The 23,154-nt window shown below is 47.0% G+C and overlaps 1 protein-coding gene across 15 annotated transcripts in view; it reads right to left on the bottom strand.

Moving 5' to 3' along the window:
- PCNT (pericentrin) overlaps positions 1-23,154 on the bottom strand; it is an 820,497-nt gene that overhangs the window by 676,064 nt on the left and 121,279 nt on the right. For 14 of the 15 annotated variants that reach the window (XR_004539480.1, XR_004539479.1, XR_004539483.1 and 11 more), the window contains one exon: positions 21,777-22,277. The exons of the other annotated variant lie outside the window; for it this stretch is intronic. Coding sequence is in view for 5 of the 14 variants with exons in the window: in XM_033944852.1 (XP_033800743.1) it covers positions 21,777-22,277 (501 nt within the window). In the remaining 9 variants the exon portion in view is untranslated. The remainder of the gene's footprint in view (positions 1-21,776; positions 22,278-23,154) is intronic. 15 annotated transcript variants of the gene reach the window in all.

Here is a 23,154-nt window from a genome sequence, read left to right as displayed (position 1 = left end):
TAACTCAAAGTAGACATCAGAAAAACGGGCAAACTATTATAAATAAATTATAACCTGTTCCAAATCCTCTAGGCTTCTCTGGGCTCCAAAGGGGTTCATACGGACACACAACCACAGGCTCACATTCTCGGACCGTGGTGGGAAGTTCTTTTAAAGGCTGATTAGGGCCGCACAGATGACAGCAGGGGGTGCCTGCTCTAAATCCCCAAATCCTCTGGGTCACAGTGGTAGCCCACCACCTCGTGGCAGAAAGTTTTCTTTAAAGGCCGATTAGGGCCTTTCACCTTGCACAGCTGACAGCAGGGCGTCCACAGGGGTGCCTGCTCCAAACTCCCGAAGTCCTCTGGGTCACATTGGCAGCCATTGCACATTGTTTTTCAATGGTGTAATCTTGCAACGAAGCGTCCATGTTTCAGACTTTGGGGCTGCCACCTGAATAAGGCAAAGCACTGCACTGTGCATGGACGAACTATCCAACAGGCAATATATGAGAACATATGTTGCATTTCACTAGTTACGTTCAGGTTCTAACATAATTTAAGAATTGCTTTTAACTTTTTGATTTGCCCTTGTATCATATAAAACACCAACCTATCTGAATGCAACCAGCAATAACATTTAAGGAGTTTGTATTCTCTCAATTACATTTGCAATGATAATATGACTTAGCATTCATAATACCTGACTAGTATTAGAAAATCTGAAGTTCACAGTAATCAGGTGAATAATTACACTGACAGGGCAAGGAATCAGGACTGGTATGCCCTGCTAAATGAAAGATCATCGAGGTAAGAACCTAATCTTCCCTTCTGGTGCACAGGGCATACAAGTCCTAACAAGTGGGATGTATCAAAGCAATCCTTGAATCTAGGGCAGGTCAGATCAGCCTGCCCTTAACACTAAGGTCTCAAAAGTGGAGTCCTTTTGCACTGCTATCTCCATGCTATAAAACTGTGTAAAAGAATGAAGTATGGACCATGTGGCTCTACAAATCTCCTCAGGTGGGATCACCTGGGCCTCCACCCATGAAGAAGCTACTCTTCCTGTGACATGTGCCCTCCAAGACATTAGTGGCTGTTTACCATAGTTAATATAAGCGACAAAAGTTGCTATGTGAATCTGAAAATAGATGCCTTAGACACTAGCTCTTTTAAATGATCGGATAGCCGAAAGTTATTAGTCACTTCTAGATAACGGAAAAAAATTACAGTGTGTGCTGCCATTGTTCTGGTAAAGGCTTCTGTGAACTGACCTGCTACAGAGACAACATAGTTTTGAGTTAAGCAAACATTTTTGCACTCTCTCATTTTGCTCCCTGTCTAATCCTTACTTTTTTGTGAGATTCTGGTTTGCTATTCTGTTGTGAGGGGCATTTTCTAGCTTCTGTTTATGTTGTATGGAGAAAGTTTTTAATCCTTTTCTTGTGCTGGGGAATCAAGGGTAAAATACTCACGTGGATTAAAAACTGGCTGGAGCATAGGAAAAAGAGAGTGGGGGTAAATGGACAATACTCAGACTGGAAGAGCGTCACCAGTGGGGTGCCGCAGGGCTCGGTGCTTGGACCCGTGCTCTTCAACATCTTTATAAACAATCTGGACATAGGTACGATGAGCGAGGTGATTAAATTTGCGGATGATACGAAGTTATTCAGAGTAGTGAAGATGCAGAGGGATTGCGAAGATCTGCAACGTAACATAATCAGGCTCGAGGAATGGGCATCGACATGGCAGACGAGGTTAAACGTGGATAAGTATAAAGTGATGCATGTCAGTAACAAAAATCTCATGCACGAATATGGGATGTCCGGGGCAGTACTTGGAGAAACCTCCCAGGAAAGGGACTTGGGAGTTCTGATCGACAAGTCGATAAAGCCGTCCACGTAATGTGCGGCGGCAGCAAAAAGGGCAAACAGAATGCAAGGAATGATAAAGAAGGGGATCATGAACAGATCAGAGAAGGTTATCATGCCAATGTACTGGGTCATGGTGCGCCCTCACCTGGAGTACTGCGTCCAACACTGGTCGCCGTACATGAAGAAGGACACGGTACTACTCGAAAGGGTCCAGAGAAGAGCGACTAAGATGGTTAAGGGGTTGGAGGAGCTGCCGTACAGTGAAAGATTTGAGAAACTGGGCCTCTTCTCCCTCGAACAGAGGAGATTGAGAGGGGACATGATCAAAATATTCAAGGTACTGAAGGGGATAGACTTAGTAGATAAGGACAGGTTGTTCACCCTCTCCAGACCACGAGGAAAACCAGCAGGAAAGGCAAACAATCGGGACTTACATTGCCTATATACTAATGCTAGGAGCCTAAGGGCCAAAATGGGAGAGCTGGAAGTCATAGCCAGCAAAAAAGACCTAGACATAATTGGAGTCACAGAAACGTGGTGGACTGATGACAATAAATGGGATGTGGCCATACCAGGGTACAAACTCTACAGGAGAGACAGGACACACAAAAAGGGTGGAGGAATAGCGCTATATATAAAAGACTTCATACCCTCAACCAGTGGCGTACCAAGGGGGGGGTCCGCCCCGGGTGCCAAGCCCTGAGGGGGTGCTCCTGGTCCGGTCCGGTTCCCCCCCCCACCCCGGGTGTCGCGTCTGGAAACAGCCTGCAGCAAGATCGCGATGCCAGCGATCTTACTGCAGGCTGTTTCCCCAGGGAAATGAAGCGGGGAGGCCGGGGGAATAAGCAGTGCTTCGTGGTGGTGGGAGTGGGGCCGAGTGGTCCTTCGAGGTAGTGGGGGGGCAGCAGGCCTTCAGGGTGGGGCAGGCAGGCAGACCTTGTGGAGGGGGGGGAGACAGGCCTTCAGGGGGACAGGCCTTCATGGAGAACAGGCAGGCAAGCCTTCAAAGGGGGGACAAGCCTTCGGGGGGGTGCAGGCCTTCGGAGGGGACAGGCCTTCAAGGGAGGACACAGGCCTTCAAGGGGGGGACAGGCCTTCGAGGGGGTGCAGGCCTTCAAGGGGGGGCAGGCCTTCGAGGGAAGTGTAGGCCTTCGGGGGGGGGCAGGCCTTCAAGGGGAACAGGCAGGCAGGCCTTCAAGGGGGGACAGGCCTTCAGGGGAGGGATGCAGACCTTTAAGGGGGGGACAGGCCTTCAGGGGAGGAGGGGGCCCTGGTGTAGAAGTACACGGAGGGAAGGGGGGAGGGGTTCAAAGAGACGTGCATATGCCGGACTTTGGGTGGGAAGAAATAATGGGTCTGAAAATAGAGGAGAGAGAGAGAGATGATGGACATGGGTTTTAGGGAGGGAAGGAACAGAAAGGGAGAGAAGTTGGACACAAGGGATGGTGTGGGGGGGGGATAGAGATACTGGTTAGGAGGGTAGTTGGGAAAAGAAAGGGAGATATGGTGGACCCTGGGGTGGTGGGGAAGGAGGGAGAGCTGCTGGATGAAAGGGTAGTTAAGAAAAGGTGGATCTGTGGAGGGAGACAAAAAAAGGAAAGATGCCATACATCCGGGGGAGGGAAGGGAAACGGAAGGGGAGGACAGAGATGGCAGATGGATGGTTAGCACGGAGAAAGAAGAAAGAAGGAGACCCTGGCAAGCAAGTTATCAGAAGACAACCAGAGCCTTGGACCAACAAGATTTGAAAAATAACCAGACAACAAAAAGGTAGAAAAACTAATTTTATTTTCTGTTTTGTGATTACAATATGTCAGATTTGAAATGTATATCCTGCCAGAGCTGGTGTTAGACCGCAAACGTGAGCTAGGATTTAACAGAGAGAGGAAAAGTCCTTTTTGTTTCTTTATTTTATTTACACCACAGCGCCAGTGTGGTTAGGAGAAGCCAAAGGGGGGTGAAAAAGCTATAAAATAAACCCACCAGGATGTTTGAAAAAAAAAACACCCAATTGGGCAGGAAAATCAAATCGATAAACCAATTCAATGGGCTGAATCGAATCGAAATTTTTTTTCCTGAATCTGGCAGCACTAGTTTGCGCTACTGACATCACCAGCCAAACTCCCCCCATAAAAGGGGACGAACCAACGGCGCGCAGCCATTCGGCGCGCGGCGAAGGTGAGCGGCAAAGGCGCTCGCCTTAGCGAGAGCGCCTTTGCGAAGAGCCTTAAGAAGAGCCAAACTACATAAGACAACGATACCTTAGGGCAATAAGCGGACCTCTCAAACACACTATCCCTTCACCCTAATCGTACAGGCTCTCATACTAACTCACAGACAGCAACCCTCTCAGACATCTCAAACTCTCAGTCTCTCAGACACCCTTATCTTTCAAGCACTAGATACCCCAATCTTCCAACTCTCAGACACCCTAACTTTCAAAATCTCACACCTGCTCACAGACAGATTTTTCTAATTTTCCTAATTCTCTTCCTTACTGACAGGCAGACCTCAATTACAACTCAGCAATGGCAGGGAGGACAAGAAGCGCGAAGTCTACAATCAAGACCAGTATTCCAGTCGCTATGGGGATCCAGGAAGCGACCACGGATTGCGTGCAGAAGGAGGAGGACCCAGGACGGTGGACAGAGGTCTCTGTGCAGACAGAGACCATCCCCCAGCGCTACACTACAGTCTCTACACAGACAGAGGAGGCTGCGCAGCTGGATGGAGATCTCATACAGGAACTAAGGAGCCTCAGGGAAGAGGTGATACGCCTGAGAAGCATCCGAGAGGACGAGGCCTACATCGACGGAGTCGTCCAGGAGCTGTCCCAAATCATCGAGCAGGCCCATGACAAGTCCATCCTCGAGACGCCCAAATCATCAGTTTTAAACCAACAATTGGGATACAGAAAATGGCTAGCGGCACTGACTCCTGGCAGCTGGTGACCTCCTCCACGGGCAAACATAGGAGACCCCCCCCCTTTTTTCAATCTCTTCATCTTCTCCTTCTTCTTACAAACAGGGCAGCTATACATCAACCCCTCAACTCACCCTGCGGAACAGATTCCAGATTCTTCAGGAAGGAACTGCCGATGAGGAACAGGAGCAGGCCCAACAAACAGCTCCATCTCCAGGGACAACTGACCGGCTCCCCCCAAAGAAGCGTAGAGTAATAGTCATCGGGGATTCCATGCTGAGGGGCACCGAGGGACCAATTTGCAGACCGGATATGCAATCTAGGGAGGTCTGCTGTCTGCCTGGAGCCAGGATACGAGATGTCACCGCCAGTCTGGATAGACTACTCACGCCCCGAGACCACTTCCCTATGCTTCTTGTCCACATAGGAACCAACGACACTGCCAGGAACACACCGGAGACCATCACCAGAGACTTTGGAGCACTGGGTGAGAGGCTGAAGCGGACAGGAGCGCAGGTGGTTTTCTCATCGATCCTCCCAGTTAGAGGCAAGGGAAGAGCCAGAGATGAACGTATCCAGAGGACGAACGAGTGGCTACAGGGATGGTGCCGGGATATGAACTTCAGATTCCTAAACCATGGGGAAGCGCTACAAGGACTTCAGGGACCAGACGGACTCCATTTGACCAGTAGGGGTAGGAACATCTTCGGACACCGACTAGCCCGCCTGCTTCACAGGGCTTTAAACTAGGTAAGTCGGGGGAGGGTACCCATTCATATATTAGTGCAGAAAGGAATTATCCTGATGAGGTGAGTCGAAACTCCGCTTCCATGTCCAAGGTAAGTACCCACATTGCAAACAGTTCTTTAGGAGTCACACCGACTCGGGTAGGATACGCCTCACAGGGACTTAGCAAACACAAGATATGGAGGGCCATGTATGTCAATGCACACAGTTTAGATAACAAAATTCTAGAATTAGAGGCTGAAATAAGGAATGCCGACCTAGATGTGGTGGCAATATCTGAAACTTGGTTCACGGACTCACATGAGTGGGATATGGCTATACCGGGCTACAATCTACTTCGTCAGGACAGAGAGGGCAGGTTAGGAGGGGGGTAGCTCTATACATTAAAGAGGACATCAAAACCACCAGGATCACAGATGTCAAGTACACCGGGGAGTCCCTCTGGGTAAACCTGGCAAGAGGCAGAGAAAAATGCCTGTATCTAGGTGTGGTATACAGACCCCCAAGACAACTGGAAGACATGGACGCAGAATTAATTGAAGACATACAGAATATCACTCTACGAGGAGAAGCTGTACTGCTAGGGGACTTCAATATGCCTAATGCAGACTGGAACTCATTTTCAGCGACAACCAGCGGTAGCAGGAGGCTCTTAACCTCCATAAAGGGAGCACGTCTCAAACAAATGGTAACGGAGCCCACTAGGGCCCAGGCGATCCTCGACCTGGTACTCACCAACGGGGAAAGCGTCTCAGAGGTCTCAGTAGGAGATACGCTAGCTTCCAGCGACCACAACATAGTATGTTTCAACCTTAGGAAAGGCTTCCCTAGATCAAACACGAAAACAAAGGTACTCAATTTAAGGGGCACAGACTTCGCACGCATGGGAGATTTCGTCCATCAGACGCTGCAGGACCAAGCGGAGACCGATGATGTAGAAGCTAAGTGGTTAACACTGAAATCAACCATACATGAAGCAACTAGCCGCTTTATAAAATCAGTAAATAAACGACAAAGAAACAATAAACCCCAATGGTTCACTGCAGAGATCTCGCACCTCATTAAGGAGAAGAAAAAAGCGTTTCTCTCCTATAAGCGCACGGAGAAAAGAGAGGCAAAAATAGAATATAGGACCAGGTCTACAGCGGTCAAAATGGCAGTTAGGGAGGCAAAACTTCAAGTGGAAGAAATTCTGGCAAAAAACATTAAAAAGGGGGACAAATCCTTCTTCAGGTATATTAGTGACAGAAAAAGGAACACAGGCGGGATAGTAAGACCGGACGGAAGTTACGTGGAAGCAGATACCGATAAAGCCGAACTACTGAATGAATACTTCTGCTCAGTCTTCATCTGTGAGGCACCGGGACACGGTCCGCAGTTGAAGGCAACACAAAGCACAGAAGACCCATTTCAGAATTTTGAGTTCACACCAGGTGAAGTTTACAGTGAACTGGCAAGACTCAAGGTGAACAAAGCCATGGGACCAGACAATTTGCACCCAGGAGTGCTCAGAGAATTGAGCGATTTCCTGGCGAAACCGTTGGCTGAGCTATTCAATCTCTCCCTAAGTAAGGGGAAAGTTCCCCTGGACTGGAAATTAGCTAATGTCGTTCCTCTGCATAAAAAGGGTTGCAGGGCAGAGGCTGCGAATTATAATAATAATAATTTTATTTCTTATATACCGCTATACCCTATGTTCGAAGCGGTTTACAGTGAAAGTCGTGTCTGGAGAGAGTACAGTGTTAACAGTAGGATACAGGATAATACAAATGAGTAGGTACTGGGGTGTTTACAATGGTACAAGATGTTAGCAAGAGAACAGTTACAGGATGTTTACGATATGATACAGGCTACTACAAAGAGCTGGTACAGGGGTGTTACAATAAGGTACAAGATAGAAACAAGGAAACAGTTATTGGTGAGTCTCACATCAATCGGTGAGTTACTGGTGAGTCTCACCTCAATAGTGTGCAAACTCATGGAAACACTAATTAAAAGCAAATTGGACACGATCTTGAATGAAGGGAATCTTTGGGATCCCAGTCAGCATAGATTCACCAAGGGTAGGTCCTGCCAATCCAATCTTATCAGCTTCTTTGACTGGGTAACAAGAAAGTTGGACTTGGGAGAGTCTTTGGACGTCATGTACCTGGACTTCAGGAAAGCTTTTGACAGTGTCCCACACCGCAGGCTGCTAAGCAAGATGGAATCGATGGGGTTAGGAGAGACACTAACTGCATGGGTCAATGATTGGCTGAGTGGCAGACTTCAGAGGGTGGTGGTTAATGGTACCCTCTCTAAAACATCGGAGGTGACCAGTGGAGTGCCGCAGGGCTCGGTCCTGGGTCCACTCCTTTTCAACATATTCATAGGGGATCTGACTCAAGGGCTTCAAGGTAAAATAACACTATTCGCCGATGACGCCAAACTATGTAATATAGTAAGTGAATGCAGTTTACAGAATTATATGGCGCAGGACCTGCTTACATTGGAAAGTTGGTCCTCAACCTGGCAGCTAGGCATCAATGCTAAGAAATGTAAGGTCATGCACCTCGGAAGCGGAAATCCATGCAGGACGTACTTCTGAATGGAGAAACTTTAACTAGGACTTCAGCAGAACGAGATTTAGGAGTAATCATCAGTGCAGACATGAAAACTGCCAATCAAGTGGAGAAGGCTTCATCTAAGGCAAGGCAGATATTGGGTTGTATCAATAGAAGTTTTGTCAGCCGAAAGCCTGAAGTCATAATGCCGTTGTACAGGGCCATGGTGAGACCTCATCTGGAGTACTGTGTGCAATTCTGGAGGCCACATTACAGTAAAGATGTGCGCAGAATTGAATCGGTTCAGCGGACGGCCACCAGGATGATCTCGGGGCTCAAGGGTCTCTCGTACGAAGAGAGACTGAACAAATTGCAGCTCTACACTCTCGAGGAACTTAGGGAGAGGGGAGACATGATCAAAACATTTAAGTACCTCACGGGACGTGTCGAAGTGGAAGATGATATTTTCTTTCTCAAGGGACCCTCGGCCACAAGAGGGCACCCGCTCAAACTCAGGGGCGGAAAATTTCATGGCGACACCAGAAAGTATTTCTTCACAGAGAGAGTGGTTGATCATTGGAACAAGCTTCCAGTGCAGGTGATCGAGGCAGACAGCTTGCCAGACTTTAAGAATAAATGGGATACCCATGTGGGATCCCTACGAGGGTCAAGATAAGGAAATTGGGTCATTAGGGCATAGACATGGGGTGGGTAAGCAGAGTGGGCAGACTTGATGGGCTGTAGCCCTTTTCTGCCGTCATCTTCTATGTTTCTATGTTTCTATGACCTGGGATTGGGGAGAGATGGCATCCTCAGTACTTTATAATGCAAGTGAAATGAGGATTTGGTCAGATTTTTGAAGGGTCTGCACTCTGCAGAAGAAAAATATTGTATAGGCCGGGGACATGAGATAGCAGGAAATGGGAACTTTTCTTCCTTTTATTTTTGTGAATGGAAAGGCTGAGGATGTTAGAGAGTTCAGTTAAAATATGTGCTTTATAAGAAAATATAATAATGTGTTTTATAAAGTTTACTAGTTGTTTAGCCCGTTACATTAACAGGTGCTAGCAGCCCTTCTCCCTTATTTTTACCTCCTCCCTGTCCAGCAACACCTCCCCCCCTTTCCCTGCTCCCCCCATATAGCAGTAGCCCTTCTCCTTTTATCTCCCCCTGTCCAGCAGCACCCCTCCCATTCCCTCCTCCCCCTGTCCAGCAGTAGCTCTTCTCCTTTATGACCTGCTCCCCCCACCCCCCTGTCCAGCAGCAGCCCCAGGAAAAGAGTGAGGATCACAGGACCAAAGCTTTTACTCCAATCCTCTTGATGCCTGACATCCAAGTAGGGGAAATCCACTCTCCCCACCTCCTTGCTCCTGCTGCACTTCCTCCTCGGCTATACACACATGCACACACACACTTATAAACAGCTCTCCGGCTCCTCGCGCCCCTCCTCCACCTTCCACTTCTTCGGCGGGGGCCAACATTTTCTTTATTTTGTTTTCTTTTCGCGTGTTCCTCCATCACGGAAAAACAGCACTACCGGCTAACTTAGTCCCTTGCCGCTCCCATCCCGCGATCCCAACAAACGTCCTTACTCCAGCAGGGGCCGCAGCACTCTAAACACACTGCTTCGCGGCCTGCTACTGCCCTGATTTGCTCTGCCCGACACGGGCAGAGCAAATCAGGGCAGTAGCAGGCCGCGAAGCAGCGTGTTTAGAGTGCTGCGGCCCCTGCTGGAGTAAGGACGTTTGTTGGGACCGGGGGGCGGGAAGAGAAGAGGAGCGACGGCAAGGAACTAAGGGAGCCGAAGGTAGGGTCGGACGGGAGGCTGAACAGGGGTTCGGGTGTGCCGGGGAGAGGAATGAAGACGACGCCAATGACCGGAGAGAGAGAGAGCCGCTGCAGGTTCTCTGAAATTGAAAAAAACTTCGGTCTTGACTTTTTTTTTTTTTTTTTTAGTTGAAAGACGCGGCGGTGGCTCCTTTCATGATCTCCACCTGCAGGCGGGGATCGTGAGAGTAGCCACCGCCGCGTCTTTCAAAGAACCGTAAGCCGCGCATGCGCACTTCCTATGTGTCGCTACAGCTCACGGAAAAGCGGTGCACACTTAGGAACTGAGCATGCGCGGCCTAGCATTTTATTATATTAGATAGCATTGCTGGCCTACCCGGTGAAGTGTTCCTAGTGGTGGTGGCGGCAGCGTGTCAATGTGTTGAGAGGAAGAGGTGATCTGGGAAATTCTGCTGAGCAAACTCCGGGCCCATTTCCACCCCCCAGTTAGTCCACTCCACTCAACTGGTTCACACACTGAGTGGGTCTTTGGGTGTTGTTCCTGGGTAGTTGTTTTGGGATCTCTTCCAGTGGTTTGTCAGTATCTCCTTCTGGTCCAAGGAAGGAAACTTTGTTAACCTTAGCACTGACCTTCAGAATATGTTTGTAACAGCGCTGCTTGTGTGGCATTAGTCTATGTAGTGATCGAAAGAAAAAACCAGACCTTTGCACATTTTTGCACTATATGGTGGGTGTATGAGGAGATTCACATTTCCTGCACAGCTAAGTCCGTGTGAAGTTACCTTGTGCTGTATTTGACATCTAGCAAAGTCTCTGTTTGGAAGGAAAGATCTCAGCTTAAAAATGAAGTGGCCAGAAGTTATGGTAAAAGCAGATAGCGTAGCTGGTTTTAAGAAAGGTTTGGACAAATTCCTGGAGGAAAAGTCCATAGTCTGTTATTAAGACATGGGGAAAACATCTGCTTGCCCTGGATCGGTAGCATGGAATGTTGCTACTCTTTGGGTTTTGACCAGGTACTAGTGACCTGGATTGGCTTCCATGAGAACTGGGCATGATGGACCATTGTTCTGACTCAGTTAGGCTATTCTTATGTTATGTTCTCATCTGTAGGGGCCTTTGTTTTCACTTCTTATTTTAATGTATTTTTTTTCTGAGAACTTATCAGTGTTTTTTATAAAGGGAACAAAAATGGAAGAGAATTAATGTGTGTGGAATGGGGGGGGTGAAAACTAATTTCTTCAGCTAAATAATTCAATCCACCTCAACCAGACATAGGAGAACTCACGCACCATTCACACACCCTCCAACCAAAAACGTCATAAGAAAAAAACAGTTCGACAACCTCCTAGCCATTCGAGCTGCAACACTCGACCCCCAACTCTACAACCTATTGACCTCGACCACAAACTACAAAACCTTCAAAAAAGAAATAAAAACCCTTCTATTCAAAAAACACATAAAACCGAACTAACACAATCAGAACTGTCCCAAGCATCACCTGCAACTACTCCATATGTACTTCTGATGTCATGACAATTCAGACATAATTTATGTTATGTTATGGTATGTTTGGAATAATGGTTACATATATGAGGTTCAATAAAAGAAAATTTTCACTGCCTGTTTCTATTATGACCATTTATTCAGTTTCATGGTTATTACAAAAAATATTTTTTTACAAGGGGGGGGATGTCAAAAAATTATGGGCCCTGGGTGCCACATACTCCAATCCCCAAAGATCAGAAAGCCTCCTCAGCTCTGACACTCAATTTCAGACCCATAGCAAGCATTCCCCTCTTCACAAAGATACAGGAAGGATTGGTCAACCTTCAACTAGTCAACTACCTAGACAAATTTAACCTCCTTAGCGAACACCAATCAGGATTCAGAAAAGGATACAACACAGAAACTGTCCTAGCCTCCTTACTGAACCACCTTTATGATCTCTTTAGCAAAGGCAAAAGCGCACTGATCCTACAATTAGATCTCAGCAGCGCGTTCGACCTGGTAGACCATGAAATCATGCTACTGTGCCTTGAAGCAATGGGAATCTCGGGAAAGGCAAAGAAATGGTTCCAAGAGTTCCTAACAAACAGATCCTACCGAGTAATCAGCAATGGAAACTACTCCAAACCATGGAAAAACCCTTCAGGCGTGCCTCAAGGTTCCCCCCTATCACCCACCCTTTTCAATATCTATATCGCCTCCTTAGGTCACCTACTACAAAAACTAAACTTAATACACTACATTTACGCGGACGACATATCCATCCTTATACCCTTAAACGACATCACAAAAGAAATTGTAGATAACCTCTCAAACACAATGACCGAAATCGATACATGGACCACTAATTTCAAACTAAAACTAAACGCAGAGAAAACAAAAGTCTTTCTGGCTAGTCCTAATGACAAAATTACGAGAACATCGATAAAAATAAACAACCACGAATACCCAATTTCCAAAAACATAAAAATACTGGGTATCACTCTAGACACTCACCTAACTATGACTGACCACATAAACTCACTAGTGAAAAAATGCTTTTACACGGTATGGAAACTAAGAACCATAAAAAAATACTTTGACCCTTCATCATTCAGGTTGCTGGTACAGGCACTGATCCTATCCCTTCTTGACTACTGCAATATCATCTACCTGGGCATCCCACAAAAGACAATAAAAAAACTGAGATTAATACAAAACACCACCGTTCGCCTAATTTTCGGACTAAGAAAAAACGACCACATCAGCCCCTACTATAAAAAGCTGCACTGGCTTCCAATAGAAGCGCGAATTCCATTCAAATTCGCTTGCACCTGTTTCAAACAAGCCTGGGGACTAGCACTTTCATACCTATAAACTCACTTCATTCTACACAACCCCACAAGAACGACCAGAAAAAAAAACATCTTTGCATACCCAAAGATTACAGGCTGCAGATACAAATCCTTCATGGACAGAACCTTTAAGTTCCAAGCGAACAGACAGCAAATCTGGCTGAAAAACCACATAAACGAACCAAATATGACTTATAATGCATTCCGCAAATCGATCAAAACCGCCCTATTCGCAAAATTCATTGACTAAAACGGTCCCCTCCCCCACTAAGACTCCTCTCATGGATGTTCTAAATCTTTCAGACACTCATTACCCTTAGATCACCAATTAATATGTAAGTTTCCCATTTAGACTATTGTATTGCATTTAGACTCTTTGTATGGTATTGTATTTAGACTCACTGTATTGTATTGTATGTGGATTTAATGTATTGTATTGTATTAAGACCTTTGTTATTCGCTGAATGTCCAGCCTTCTTACAATGTAAACCGCCTAGAAGTCGCCTGACTATGGCGGTATAGAAAAATAAAGATATTATTATTATTATTATAGGTACGCCACTGCCCTCAACCAGGATGGAAACAACAGTAAGGGCGGATAGCTTGGAATCACTATGGGTTAAGCTACCGGGAGGAACTGGAGCAGACATAAAATTGGGTGTACTATCGCCCACCTGGGCAATCGGAAGAAATCGACCAGGACCTGGAGGCTGAACTGAGGCAGGTATGCAAAAGCGGAAGTGATGGGGGACTTCAACTACCATGGGATAGACTGGAGTATCGGGCACTCAAACTGCACGAGGGAGACCAAATTCCTGGAGGCCACGAGGGACTGAGATGCCACTCTTGACCTAATCTTCAACGGACTAGGGGGACCTGCAAAGGAGGTGGCGGTGCTAGCCCCACTAGGAAACAGCGATCACAACACGATACAGTGCAGGCTAGAAATTGGATCATTGAAGGTGAAAAGAACCACAATGACATCACTCAACTTCAAAAAAGGGAATTATGATGCCATGAGGAAAATGGTGGAAAAGAAACTCAACGGCAACACAAGGAAGATGGAGTCTGTAGAAAAAGCCTGGACCCTACTCAAGGGCACGGTGCACGAAGCACAGAACCTGTGCGTCCCCAAGTTCAGGAAGGGGTGCAAAAAAAATAGAACAAAAAACCCAGTGTGGATAACAAATGCAGTGAAAAAGGCGATAAGTGACAAGAAAGCATCATTAAAAAAATGGAAAAAGGACCAAACAAAGGCCAACCAAGAGGAGCACAAAGAACACCAAAGGGAGTGTCACCGAGTGGTTAGGAAAGCAAAAAGAGAATATGAAGAGAGACTAGCGGGGGAAGAGACAAACTTCAAATCATTCTTCAGATATGTCAAGGGGAAGCAACCAGCAAGGGAGGAAGTGGGACCCTTGGATGATGGAGACAGAAAGGGAGTGGTAAAAGAGGAAAAAGAGATAGCTGACAAGTTAAATGAGTTCTTCACGTCAGTCTTCACGAGGGAGGACACAACCACCATTCCGGAACCCGAAGAGATCGTAAATGGAGATCAGGAGGATAAGCTGGTCCAGCTAGAGGTAAGCCAAGAGGACGTCCTCAGGCAGATAGACAGGCTAAAGAGCGACAAATCGCTAGGTCCGGACGGCATTCACCCAAGGGTACTCATGGAACTAAGGAACGAAATAGCAGAGCCACTTCGACAAATATGCAACCTATCCTTAAAAACTGGGGAGATCCCGGAGGACTGGAAAATAGCAAATGTCACGCCCATCTTCAAGAAGGGTTCAAGGGGTGACCCAGGAAACTACAGGCCGGTGAGCTTGACCTCGGTCCTGGGAAAGATGATGGAAGCGCTGATTAAGGACAGCATCTGTGAACACATCGAAAACAATGGACAGCTTAAGTCGAGTCAACATGGCTTCTGCAAGGGTAGGTCATGCCTCACAAACTTATTATACTTCTTTGAGGGGGTAAACAGCCTAGTCGATAAAGGGGAATCCATAGACACCATTTACCTTGACTTTCAAAAAGCCTTCGACAAGGTGCCACACGAAAGACTGCTTAAGAAGCTATGGAACCACGGGGTGCAAGGGGAGGTCCACCGATGGATCAAAAACTGGCTGGCAGACAGGAAACAGAGGGTTGGAGTAAAGGGACATTACTCAGACTGGCAATGGGTCATGAGCGAAGTGCCGCAGGGGTCGGTGCTAGGACCACTCCTGTTCAATATATTTATTAACGACCTGGAGGCAGGAACAAAATGTTAGGTCATTAAATTTGCGGATGACACCAAACTATACAGCAGGGTTAAAACCACGGAAGACTGCGAAGATCTCCAAAAGGATCTGACGACACTGGAAGAGTGGGCCAAAAAGTGGCAAATGAGCTTCAACATAGGGAAATGCAAGGTCATGCATGTAGGGAAAAAGAACCCAATGTTCACTTACAAAATGGGGGGGATCACTGCTCGGGGTAAGTAACCTTGAAAGAGACCTGGGAATATTGGTAGACACAACATTGAAGACGTCGGCACAGTGTGCCACAGCCTCAAGGAAAGCAAACAAAATGCTAGTTATCATTAAAAAGGGCATCACGATCTGGACGAAGGAAGTCATCCTGCCACTGTATCGCGCAATGGTGAGATAATCTCGGAGAGAGCGAGACCAGAAGGCTTTGAGCATGCGCAAATGCTCAAAGCTTAGTCCAGCCCGGCACAGAAAGGAGGATCTCTCTCGCACCGCACCGCCCAGCCAAGCCCAACCCAACGAGGGAGGATCTTCGGGCACTGGCACTGGCACATCCTGTGCATTGGTGCTGGTGCCAGTGCCCAATCGGTGCTGGGGGGGATGTAGGATCGCGGGGGGGGGGTGACGCGAGCGGGGGGGGAGGATGCCGGTTCGTAGGGGGGATGCCGAATTGGATTGAAAAAAAAAAGTTGTAAAACGCGCTCACACGTATAACGCGCACGGTTATGCACGGTTTGTAAAAATCGTGTATAACGCATGCGTTATATGCGTGAAAATACGGTAGGTCTGCCTTTGGGCTAATTGATCTTATGTTCATGTATGCGCAGGCTAAAGAGGTAAATTTTTTGAGAGGAGTGGAGGTGATCTTTGGATGGAGTAGTTGCCTAGGAAGTGTCCAAGGTTTTTGAGGTGTTGTCTTGGGTTTTAGAGGTGGCCTTTTTCCCCAGATTGGGGGGGATGCTTTCGAGGGTTGACAATGGACAGGGTATAGGATTTCTGGGGGAGAGAGGTTTCCTGGATGGTTGGAATTGTCTGTATGCTGCTGTCACTGTTGGGATTGGGTGAATGTGGTAACCTGCTGTTTTCCAGTTTGTTAGGAGCAGGGCGAGCAGTAAGAGGGTCAGTGTGAGCTTAGCTGTGCTGGCTGCCATTGCTATTAGGTAAGTGGCGTTTGTATGAGAGGTGGATCTTTGCCTTTTTGTTCTTGTTGGGTTGGAATGTTTATATGAGGGGAAGTTCCTGATCACTGGTTCTAATAGGACAGGGATCTCAAAGTCCCTCCTTGAGGGCCGCAATCCGGTCGGGTTTTCAGGATTTCCTCAATGAATATGCATTGAAAGCAGTGCATGCACATAGATCTCATGCATATTCATTAGGAAAATCCTGAAAACCCGACTGGATTGCGGCCCTCAAGGAGGGACTTTGAGACCCCTGTTATAGGATTAAAGCTGTAGTGGTTTTCACTTGGGTTGGGAGAGTTGGCTGCTTGAGATTATACTGGAATGTACGGTTAGCGATCCTATTCGTGTCTAATCCAAGCATCTAATAGTTACACACACCACTGACAGATTATACATGCATGTTGCCACTTGCACATGCAACTTAACAATTACTCATGCATCCTGGTGATTTGCACATGCCTCTTAACAATTACAGTTTTCTCTAACGAATACCCTGACTTAGATAACTGCATCTGACTCTGGTAGTAGCACTAGTCTCTAACAGGTATACATACCTCTAATCGTTATACATGCCTCTACACCAGGGGTGTCCAATGTCGGTCCTCGAGGGCCGCAATCCAGTCGGGTTTTCAGGATTTCCCCAATGAAAATGCATTGAAAGCAGTGCATGCACATAGATCTCATGCATATTCATTGGGGAAATCCTGAAAACCCGACTGGATTGCGGCCCTCGAGGACCGACATTGGACACCCCTGCTCTACACAGTTACATATTTATTTATTTATTCGATTTTTTTTAGCCCGTCCTCCCAAAAGAGCCCAGAACAGGTTACAATGAATATATTGGTGCATTAAAATTATAAGTAAGATAGGTACTTAGAAATTCCCTTACTGTCCCGAAGGCTCACAATCTAACTAAAGTACCAGGAAAAATGACAATTAGAAGAGTAATAAAGAAAGAAAATAGAGATAGAGGAGAAAATAAGAAAATAAACATACTAATAAGATTACAATTATCTAAAGGAATTTGAAAGGTTAAAAAGAGGGGAGATAAGAATAGATGCAGAGGGAGAACCGTTGAAGCAATAGAATTCTGGGGAAATTTAAATGAAATTTGAATGATAAAATAAAACAAAATAAGTGGTAAAACAATAAGTGAGATTAAAAAATATATCATAAACTAAAAAGAAGTGAAAATAAAATCAAAACAGTCAAAACTGAAGTCAAGCCCGAGCCAACCGTTGGTCCGATGGCCGGACTGCAGCCCTCCTCCGTCGGCTCTCCCCTGCTGGAATGGGGGAGGAGCGAAGACAGTGTCGGGTGCCCCGCTGGAACGGGCCCCCGAGCCGACCGTTGGTCCGATGGCCGGACTGCAGCCCTCCTCCGTCGGCTCTCCCCTGCTGGAATGGGGGAGGAGCAAAGACAGTGTCGGGTGCCCCGCTGCAACGGGCCCCCGAGCCGACCGTTGGTCCGATGGCCGGACTGCAGCCCTCTTCCATCGGCTCATCCCTGCTGGAATGGGGGAGGAGCGAAGAGTGTCGAGTGCCCCGCTGGAACGGGCCCCCGAGCCGACCATTGGTCCGATGGCCAGACTGCAGCCCTCCTCCATCGGCTCTCCCCTGCTGGAATGGTGTTAGATGGTGTTACAGAGTTTGGTTTTGGTCTTTTACTTTTCCCATCTGTAGCAAATGCAGTATCCAATGTAAGTTGTTTTCTTGAAGCCATCTGAAATCACTTTAGTTAAACTGAAGGGATTAAATAGTTATAAAATCTTTAGTGAGAATATCCAGGGAAAGGAGCTCTGCACTCAAACTGCCATCCTCCTCGCCTCATATGCATCTAACAATTATACTCATGCATCTTAGCAGTTACACACGCATCCTAACAATTGCTCATATATCTTAACAAGTAAGCTGACTCTGATGATAACCTGTATCTAGTAATTACGCAAGCCTCAAACAATTGTACATGCTTCTAACCGATATGTGCCTCTGTTTAGTTTTGTTGTGTGCTGGGTTCGGTCTGTGAGGGCGCTACACAAGCCGCGCGCCGTTGGCGCTGTTGTTTAAATCTGTACCCCGCTGGCTCGGGGGAGGGGCGGAGCGAAGCTCACACGCCTCGGAACAGGCTCCTGAAAGAGCTGGTGCGGCCCGATGAACTTTTTTAAATAGAAAGGAATCTTTACCCCGCAGGCTCGGTGCGATGTTAAGGGGTTGAGGAGTTGCTGTACAGCGAAAGATTAGAGAAACTGGGCCTCTTCTCCCTTGAGCAGAGGAGATTGAGAGGGGACATGATCGAAACATTCAAGGTACTGAAGGGGATAGACTTAGACTTAGTAGATAAGGACAGGTTGTTCACCCTCTTCAAGGTAGGGACAACGAGAGGGCACTCTCTAAAATTGAAAGGGGATAGATTCCGTATGAACATAAGGAAGTACTTCTTCACCCAGAGAGTGGCAGAAAACTGGAACGCTCTTCCAGAGTCTGTCATAGTGGGGAAACACCCTCCAGGGATTCAAGACAAAGTTAGACAAGTTCCTGCTGAACTAGAACGTACGCAGGTAGGGCTAGTCTCAGTTAGGGTGCTGGTCTTTGACCAGAGGGCTGCCCGTGAGCGGACTGCTGGGCACGATGGACCACTGGTCTGACCAAGCAGAGGCAATTCTTATGTTCTTAGACAACAAAAATCATGATTTGTAAGCCCTAAGGTTAAAGACAGATTTGGGGGGGTCATGTGATTCGCTTCACCTAGGAAGCCGTGCTTGCACACCTCTCTTGATCCCATTGTCGTTTAATCTGCTTTTTTTCTACTAAACTCCTTTCTAACAGCCTTTTTGTGCCAGTGATCATTCGGAGCTCCTCCAGGGCTTCACACCGATGCCCGTGTCTCGGCGGCTTGCGAGGGATGCCTGTTCATGCCTTGAAGCCTGCTAAGCTTCCGAGAGGCCCCGCAACACCAGTCAAGATGGCGGCTCCAACACCTCCCTTGCGGGCGCGGCCTAGCTCCCTGGTACTCCTGCTACAAGCTGAGGCACTTGAGGAGCTTAAGAAGCATATCACAGCTTTCTTGATGACAAGCTCACGTGCCTGCAAACCACTGTGGATGGCATTGAGGACACCCTAGAACAGCAAGCCTCCCGACTTCAGCAGGTGGAAGACCAGGTGTCGGCACATGATGATAGCACAGTCGCGCTGGAGGCTGGGGCCCGGGCGCTGGAAGAGCGGTGCCATAAGTTGGAAGACTGGGCGGAAGAACAGTAGCCACTGAAATAATATCAGGCTTATTGATGTTCCAGAATCGGTGCTACATTCCCTGATATCGACTTGGCTGCCCCGCGAGTTGGAAATGGAGACCGGCGGTGGACCCTTGCTGGTGGAACGGGTGCACCGAATCGGGACGCGCCACAAAGGGGAACAGCAGCTGAGACTGGTGATCACTCACATCCTCAATTTTGCAGACAAATATCAGCTTCTGACCCGGTTTCGGGAGAAAGGCAGGTCTCTTATGAAGGGCATCGCTTTCTAATGTTCCAGGACTATTCTATCCGGGTATCAGAGCAGCGGTGAGCGCTGGCACCGTACTGTACCCAACTCCACCAGAAGCAAATTCGGTTTGCCTTGCAGTACCCTGCTAAGCTCCGAGTACATCAAGACAACAGAGCGCTCTACTTCACTACTCCGGAGGACATCCGCGTCTTTTTGGAAGGGCTACCACGCTGAGTGACTCTTCGCTGTGGCTGTTATGGATCCCCACTAAGGCAGGTGACATGTCGACTGGAGCCAGGAATGGATCATTCCTGAAAGCTGACATCTGCCATGGGACTTGGCGTTCTGACCTTTTCTCTCCTTGTTTTTTCACACTTTTTCTATTCTTCTAGTGATTCCTCCTTTCTTAATTATTTTTTAATAATTTTTCTATGACCTTAGAGACTGATGGACTGCAGGGTTTTGTGGACATTGTTATCCTGTGCTCCCTTCCCTTGTCTCCCTCCCCCCCCTCTTTGCTGTGTGGCAGGCCTCAATGCGCTCCTTCTAGGCACATGGGACCCTATTGTGACCTAGCATGTGGCGGTGGTTATGGATCTCAACCGGCTGGAAGTGAGACAGCATTTACGGACTGTATATTCTTGGTATTCGTATGCATTTCTAATACTTTTGCTTTTCTTCTTTTGATATTCTCTCCCTTGGCCTGCGCTGTGGGGAGATCCTGGGCTTTCCTACCCCTGTTTAAGGGTTGCTTGTTTGGGGGGTGGCAAGACCTATGCTCAGAGTGGAATCTGCTCTGGTCTGTTTTGATGAGGAACTTTTCTGATCCTATGCCTACCACCCTTCGAGGTTTCATGCTATTGAAACAGTTGAGGGGGGATTGTTGGGTTTGCCTAGGACTGGGGTGTCCTCGGAATGCTGGGGGGTTTGGGATCCGGAGAGATGCGTTGGCATATTGGTTTTTTTGGGAAGGGACGTTGAGAAGTTCATGTTCAGGGCTTTATGGAGGTAGCTAGGGGCTAGAGGGCCTGGGTTGCCTCATCTCACACTGAGGGGGGGGTTAGAACCTGGAGGGGTGTTCAGAGATCGGGATGGGGCCCGCCCTAGGGCAAGTGGGGTTTCTTGGGGGGTTTGTTGCTGATATTCCATGCACGGGAATGGGGAGGTGTTGGGCGGGTGGGTGCATTTAGTCCTTCTGGATATGGGGTTGTGGAAGTTGAAGGGGGACTTTCGGGGGGAGGGGGGTTTGGGAGGGGGTATGTGTGTATGTGGTGTGGCTGTAATTGCTTGGTGCAGGGGGTACATGGGGGGCTGGGGTAGGTTTGGGTGGGTCTGATGGCAGAATGGGGACTGGGGGGGCTACAGGAGCAATCCAGTTTCTTTTTCTAACTTTTCTGGGGAGTGGACCTAGTTGGGGGGTCTGCTTCTTGGTCTGTTTGATTTCCATTACCCTCTGGGTGCAGTGGTGGCTCTTTTTGCTCAGCAGATATGGTTAATTTGACTATTGCTATTCTTAACGTTGATGGTATACACTCCCCAATGAAGCGCAAGAAAATTCTTACTTGGCTTCAACAGCATCATGTTGATGTAGCGTTCCTACAAGAAACTCATTTGTCTGCTGCCGACCATGAGAAACTGCGTAGGGACTGGGTGGGAGATGTGAGCTACTCTGCTTATAATAGTAGGCAGAGTGGGGTGACGATTCTAGCACATAAACACCTACCCTTACCCATTCATAAGACCATTCAAGGTAAGGAGGGTCGTTATGTTCTAGTGTTGGGGGAACTCTTGGGCTTTCAGCTTCTATTTTTTTTCTTCTATAAAATTTTTTTCATCCTCAAATGATAAAAAAGGTGTGAACAGGAGATGGTACAGCAGAAAAATGCAGCCCAAAAATAGAAAACTTTCCATTAGTTTCTCATCTCCAAGAAAGTTTTTCCATGTTGATGGTAACGGGATGATGTCACCACCTTAAGTGGCTAAGTACACTCTGCTCATCAACAGAGTAAACAAGTTTTCAACTTGAATCCCTGCTCTAAATTTTCAAGTGTCCAGCTGTCCTGCTTATAATTTTAACAACAATTTTTTTTGCTGGCTTGCATACCTACATTGCTATCTTCTGTAAAATTAAATAACTTATGCAAAGAAAATAAACAATTACTGTACCAGGTGGATCTTTTCAGCATCCTGAGACTCTGCAATAGAATAGGTATTTCCAGAGAGGGAAAAGTTTCCAAAGTCTTGCCCATCTTTCGAACACTGGATTCCATTTATAAATGAGCCAACGTATCCTTGAAGTTTATCTTCCTCAAGTGCCAAGAATTTGGCAGGCAATGCTTCCAGGGCAATGCTACCCTCTGAGAAAGGCAAGGTTTCTTGGAAGTTGTATATATGTTCCATGTTTATGTCTTGCTTCCTTACCAGCTCTGGTGAGCCCCATGGGCTCAGTTTAATGAGATTTTCTATAAAGCTCTTTGGTTTATCTGTAGCTTGTGAAACATTCTTTGCAAAATCCTCAGCATTATTTACATGCTTCCTTGGATCCCGCAGATTAGCCTTGCTGCTGAGCTCTTCTTCTTGTCGAAGCAATGTTTCTTGAAGTTGTTTCATCTGAATGCTAAAGTTTTCAATATGGGTTTGTAGGTCAGCTATGCTCAAATCTTTTGTCTATAGGGAAAAAGGGAAAGAAAGCATCAGTTAGCATTCATCTGAATATTTACCTTTCAAACGAAAGCGGAAAACAACCTGTCACAGTATTCTCTCATCCCTTAAAACCTCAAGTCAGGATTTAAAGGTGATTATTTGTAATGGAACTCATATTATGTGAGTTTTGAGTGGAAAAATGTGTTTATATTTATTAAATACTTGATACTAAAAGGCAGTATTCAAGACAGATGATCTACTACTACTATTTATCACTTATATAGCACTGAAAGGCATATGCAGTGCTGTACATGTTGACATTTATACACTGTCCCTGCTTAGAAGAGCTTACAATTTAACTTGGACAGACATGACATGACATATGGGTTGGGGATGCAGAACCTAAGGTGAGAGGAGTTAGGAGTCAAAAATACTCTCGAAGAAGTGGGCTTTTAACTGGGCCTTTAACACTGCCATGAGCCCGCCATAGGCATTCAGGCAGCTTGTTCCAAGCATACAGTGCAGCAAGGTAGAAGGGACGGAGTCTGGAGTTGGCAGTTGAAGAGAAAGGCACAGACAGGGGGAGATAAGTGAAGAGAGATAGTGAGAGGCAGCTGAGTAAGTGCATTTGTAGGTCAATAAGAAGTAAGTGGAAAGGCCTAAATCCTTCCACAAAGAAGCAAGGGGCTCAGGAAGATGTTGAACAAAAGAGGTGCAAGAACTGAGCCCTGGGGAACCCCACAGGGAAGGTAATAACAACCAGAGGTAGAAGCAGTAGTGGAAACCACAAATGATCTATTGGATAGAAAAAAAAAAAAAAAGAGAGAGATAAATCAGTCGAGAGTCACACCAGTGATGTTTATTGCAGACAGATGCTAGACTAGGAACGAATGGTCAATTA

Source organism: Geotrypetes seraphini, chromosome 5 (genome assembly GCF_902459505.1).
Source record: "Geotrypetes seraphini chromosome 5, aGeoSer1.1, whole genome shotgun sequence".
In the NCBI taxonomy this organism is placed as follows: Eukaryota; Metazoa; Chordata; class Amphibia; order Gymnophiona; family Dermophiidae; genus Geotrypetes; species Geotrypetes seraphini.
Note: the sequence above shows the minus strand (reverse complement) of the source record. Positions and strands in the feature narration are given on the sequence as shown.